A 5,936-nucleotide genomic window follows, 5' to 3' on the forward strand; every position below is an offset into this window, starting at 1 on the left:
CCAAGGATTCAATAACTTTTCCTTAGCCCATGTGCACTGAAAACTTTTTGGATGTCTATTGGGGGGCACATCCCACTTTTCTGGATGTCTATATGTTAGGGGATGCAGATGAGCAAGCACATGCCTTGATCGCCTTTCAAGGTGTCAATATCTACTGCCTTGGCCTACGCAGGGATCTAAAGTGAAGAATCCAGATAACCTCAACTAACTAGAGAATCTACGCAAATGAAAATTGCGGTCTCACAAGGTGCTGAGTTTGAGCTTGTTTGGATGTAGAAGTACCTTTGTTAACACATATAATGGCAAGACATGAGAGCTAAACATTATACTGGTGCAAAGTTAGTGGGAGAAGTGGATGAAAGGATGGGGATGAAGGGTGAAGAGCAACATGGAGGGGTGGGTAGGGGATTATTTGGCTTTGGGTAGAGGAGCTCAAAAGGTGTGGAAAAGGAGGGGAATGGTTTGATACCATTGGAATGATGATGTGATCATGGGCATGTTCAAGGCGGTTCTAGAGCACGACTCACATGCTTGTCCAGCCAGAGAGAGTCTGGCAGATTTTGGGCTGTCTAAGTTCTTTGTTGGGCGAGAGAGTTGGTGTGTCCAAAGGACACAGCAGTGCCGAGAATGTTTATCGGATCCCCGGCCAGGACTGTTCGGTTGAAGTGATACACTCGCCGATGTCGATAAGACCCGCCGCTGTCGATGCAGTCCATTGATCTGATGGGACTAACCATCCGTTCATCCGACCCTTTGCCTCATAACCTTTATTTATGTTCACCCTTCATTGCCCCATTATGTAAAGCAATATACCCTTAACAAAGACCCTTTGCTTGATAACCTTTATTTATGTTCACCCTTCATTGCCCCAATATGTAAAGCAATATACCCTTAACAAAGACTCGTTCCCTTCCCTTGTTTGCCATTCCATGCATGATTAATGCCTTTTATAGCACCTGCTCTTAGCAACAAAATCCAATCATTGGGAGGCATTTTCCTAGGCCTTAGCAGCTAGCTAACCTATATCCTAGAGGTACTTTAGGATTCCATTAACTAAAATCCCTTAATCCATCGTTCCCGCATTGGCCTAGGATAAGTCCAAATTACACCATGAATAGAACTCCTTAAGGCCCTTGAAATTTCCCCATACTTTACGTGGAAAAGCTAATCTAATTAATAGTAATGAGCTAATCTAATTAATAGTAATAAAAGAATCACTTGCTTCCTAGAGTGCATATTGAATCTAGTCAAGATTTGTTGAGTTGTAAACCTTGGGGCAATAGCTCATGGACATCCACGACTCCAATCAAATGATGCAACACCACTCTACTTTGCCACCTCACCACGACATGACTAGTGCCACTCGGTTGAGTTCATGAAAAGGAGAGTTGAAAAGTGACAGTCCATTGTACCAAGCTACATGCGAGGTGTTTTCTCTAGTTTGACTAAAAATATGACAACGTATATTTAACCTTTTTTGAAGTAGTTGTATAGATGGCAAACGTGGTACACTACTGAGAAGGTTGGCATGAAGCCCAAGGGTATGGAACTATGAAATGTTGGAGGAGAATGTCATATGGACCTATCTAAGTAAGGTACATGCCAATGGAAAATTGTATGAGGATGTCATATGGACTTGTCCATGTATGGTCCATGACAAGCCCAACAAAGTAGAATGAAATTGTGTACATGGGCTAGTACAATCTTGTTATTGTAACACCAATCTAGGATTCATATACTGCATATGCAAAGGAATGTAATGAAGAATTTGTATTCATATGGGTCTAGCTAGAACATGATTTCAAAAGCTACATGTGCATATACATGTTCTACGTCTACAACATGATTGCAAAAGGTACTACATTTTCAAAAGAAAGCCTGTCCATCTATCATTCTTAGGAGCAATTCATGTCCCACTAGGACCTCATAGAGTAGCATCACTATTTGCCATATGTACATTCACGCCTAGTATATAAGTGGCCATCTTGCATATATTGTTATTGTTAAGGCATGTAGTCAAAAGATCCAAGTCCCAACATTCAGCCGTCTTGATCAAATCCAGATTGTATACCTTCTTAGGTTTGTATCTTCTTTTCTATATTTACTATTGACTGATGTAGCAAAGCATCATCATATACAAATCAAGCTGTCATTCTTTGACTTACAAATTTGATTGCTTCCTAGTTTCTTTATTGAGGTAGCATAATGAATTGATAAGTGGCTGGTTGACAAATATCGGTTAATGTGGTTAATCTGCCATGCTTCACAGACAATCATAAGCTGTCAAATCTTAGACTTGCGATATATACAATGCTGGTTTGCGTTATGGATCAGATAGTGGACAAGCTGGCCAACATAAAGCACTGCAACAATCTTATATGGGGTGCGGCTCAACACAATTGCAATCATGCACCGCAGTCATATTGCGACAATTGTCACAGTGCGTCAGCTAGACGAGCCAGCGCTGCAGGTGCGCACTTAATCTGGTAGTATGACGACGTAATTGTAAGGGCCCATTGATCTGATCAACAGTAATCATCAGTGCGGATTGTATCAGCTGATTAGCATTAATAAACCTTACATTAATATCGATCACCCTGCAATTCTGATAGCATCGAATCTGCAACTAACACTTAGTACTAATAAACGTCCTTACAATGTTGATCGACGTGCATGAATGTCATTAATGAAGTTTAGCTCCTTAATAATTTCCTGCAGTTCCTGCTCTAGTGATGATGAAGAATGGGAAAGGGACAGCTGCAGCTAGCACTGATCAGAGCATTACACCATTAATGACATGGAAAGCGAGCTCTGATCATAGCAGTAGTGCTCATGCAGCTGACAATGATCCTGAATTTGAGTTTTGTACTACGAAGTACTATAATTACATGAGTACCGTGAGATCTAATTCCACCAATCTTGATAGTAAGCATGCTCGCAAGAATGAGGCCAAGTCATCCAGTGAACACTCGTCGACATACAGAGCAGCGCCAGCATTACGAGGAGATGTTGGTGATGATGACGATGATGCGATTAGTGCAGCCGATGAGCTCTTCTTTAAAGGAAGGCTTCTCCCTTTAGAGCCTCACTGGCGGATGCATCTCCTTGAAAGGCTGATGGGCACTACTGCCGGGATAGCAGACCATAATTCTTGTCATGGTCTTGTTACGGAAGAGGGGCTCCTCACTCCACAAGGTAATTGTCTCATTATCATGTTCATATTTCATCCTAATTACCAGCACACAAGAGGTCCTATAACTAGTTCTAATTATGATTAGTATAGCTAGGTAGAGAACCCCACTGATGATTAGGGCATAGCGACTTAAGCAAGCGCATATAGGCTTCGAGTAATTACTAAATAAGGTAAACGGGCCAATAGAGTATCATCTAAAGATCCTTTACTATATTTTTTATTTTTTCATGTGAGTTATATAAGCTTTTTTGAATATATAGTCCAACTATAAACATCATGACATGGCACTCAAATAGAAACATTTGGGATATTGCAATAGTTCTATCGAGGCAATCTAGTTATAAAAAAAGGGCTTACCAAAAGAGTGACAATGAGAGTGATACTCAAAGATGCATTGCTTCAAAGTTTTATAAAATGCGAAATATAGAAATATTTACATGGCTCAATTGTTTGGCTCATATCAATCTTTACATATGCTTCAAAGTTTCATAAAATGTGAAATATAAAAATCATGTTTACATGGCTCAATTGTTTGGCTCATATAAATCTTTGCATATAGAACCTTATGGAGTCCCTAGATTCATAGCTTTTACCCTATCTAGTACCATAGAATTTTCATTCTATACACTTGTACACCATGAGCCTTGGTTAATTATCATAGTCATGATTCATCCTAGCCAGCACACGAAATCTGTAACTAGTTGTGTAATTAGTAGCTGAAATTTGCATTTTCTTATATTGACTGCAGGTGAGTCTTTACTTGCGTCTTATCAGCTGGATCCGTCCCTTAATTATGATCACAAGAAGCAGGAAATTAGATCAAAGCAGCAGCAGACTATTACCAACGCCGATCATGTCTCACCTCAGATCATGATGATCAGCCAAGGCAAGCCGATATTTGCCAATGATAGCGAGAGGAGCTCTTCCGCATCTACAACGGATAATATTCACAATCATGCTGGTGGCAATGCAGCTACTAATAAGAAGCATCCAATATGGAATTGGAGATCATTAATTAGTGGAGTTGTGACAAAAGTCTCAAAGCTTCTGATCTTTAATGATATGAGCTATGGCTCCCTGCAGAAGTATGGCGAAGGTCATAATCACAACATGCATTATAAAGAGCTGCAGCAGCCTGATCGGATTAGGAAGCAGGCGGCGGTCATGCAGCAGATGCAGGATCAGCTGGGCGCCATTAGCAGATCAAGCATCGACTCATGTGATCACCCATCCTGCACTAGTATGGCCGATTCCTCATTAGCACTGAATAATTACAGTATACATGCTGTTGATCAAGAAAATGCGCAACGCGCAGGCAGCTCGTGCGAGCATGAACAATATAACATTGCTTCGAGGTACGAAGGCGGTAAGGGAGACGCTTATAATCATGATCGTCAAGTCGAGAGCTGCAGAATGACAGCGAGGAGATCAGGTCACGAGAGGCTGAAGCCGGCACACAATTATAATCATAATCTAGGCATAAGGCCCCAGTTGAATCCCAGTGGCACGCCAGCTGCTTCCTGCAAGCCGAAGGCCAAAGCAGGCAGCGCTAAACTGATTAATCCTTTCGGAGGGCCACGGATGATGAATCATAATCATAGGAAGATCAACGATCCATTCCGGATTAAGCCCGCTGGCATCCATCAACCCGCATTAGGAGCAGCTGCTTATAATTACTATAATGGGCGCGTGTCTCCCTTCACCAATATCAATGCCCATGCCCTCAAATGTGCCAACCCTGCTTACAGAGTGGGCTTTGTTTGCTAGCTCTGATCCTCCCTACTCCTCCTAACCAGTACTTACCTTTGTAATATATCCATACTTGTATATGCCTCCATGAAGGAATGTGTGTGTGCATTCGCTCTGCGTTCGATTCCCAGGGACGCATCAGCTTGGATTTGGCCTCACCTTTATGGGGAGGGGAGTCTTGGCACCTTTAAAAAATTTCACTTTTTTAAAAAAGAATTTTGTTTTTCCACATGGACATTCCTTGAACTAATCTTTTAAAGGCCTAGCATCAAGCCATTACACTTCTATTCATGGATAATTTTTAGAGCATAATAATAGAGAAGATCCAATCGTAATTGTGTTGGCTTGTAACATCGACATTGACCCACGCTTGCTACAAGTACAAAATGGAGAGTAAGAAGAAAAACTTTATGTGAACCAAAATTCCTTCACACACCTCACATTAGAGGTGATATGCAATAGACACTTGCACTAACCAATCATCATAAAGACAAATCACATACACACTATCCACATAGGCAAACATATAAAAGACATTGGTTGTTCAAGAATGAGAACCTATCTTCTTTCTTTTAAAGCATGACGTCTTTCTCGTCAGGCAAAAGTGTTATTTTAGTCTATTTCTTTATGTCCAAAACTAATTTTCAAAAGTTAATTTGTAATTGCATCTCTTTAGTATCTTAAAAAGCTAGAAACTCAAAGTTGTCTTGGAGGAGTTCACTATATTAAACCTCTATTCATCTACACTTAGGGCCTTTTTAAAAACTTACCATGAATAAAATACACCCCTTTTTAATTCAATTTTGAATACACCCTCTAAAAATACAATTTTATATGTCACAAATATCTACAAAAGGAATTTTAAGAGTCCCTTCTATTAAATCCATGTACATTTTGTACTTTTAAGTTCCTTAATTTCTCAAGAATTTATGTTAGCAACTCACTTCACTCATATGGCATTTTATCTATGGGACCATGTAGGTTAATATTATGT

General features: G+C 40.3%; 1 protein-coding gene across 1 annotated transcript; it reads left to right on the plus strand.

Annotated features, from left to right (window-relative positions):
* The first annotated feature begins 2,017 nt into the window (after positions 1 to 2,017).
* On the plus strand, positions 2,018 to 5,121 carry LOC148031093 (uncharacterized). Its single transcript, XM_087685674.1, has 4 exons — positions 2,018 to 2,079; positions 2,270 to 2,470; positions 2,719 to 3,195; positions 3,942 to 5,121. Exons 2-4 carry the CDS (start codon positions 2,311 to 2,313, stop codon positions 4,958 to 4,960), a joined length of 1,656 nt encoding a protein of 551 aa, XP_087541800.1. The 5' UTR covers positions 2,018 to 2,079; positions 2,270 to 2,310; the 3' UTR covers positions 4,961 to 5,121.
* The last annotated feature ends 815 nt before the right edge of the window (positions 5,122 to 5,936 follow it).

This window comes from Lygodium microphyllum, chromosome 9 (assembly GCF_053477565.2).
Source record: "Lygodium microphyllum isolate KBCC chromosome 9, Lygodium_microphyllum_v1.1.10, whole genome shotgun sequence".
In the NCBI taxonomy this organism is placed as follows: domain Eukaryota; kingdom Viridiplantae; phylum Streptophyta; class Polypodiopsida; order Schizaeales; family Lygodiaceae; genus Lygodium; species Lygodium microphyllum.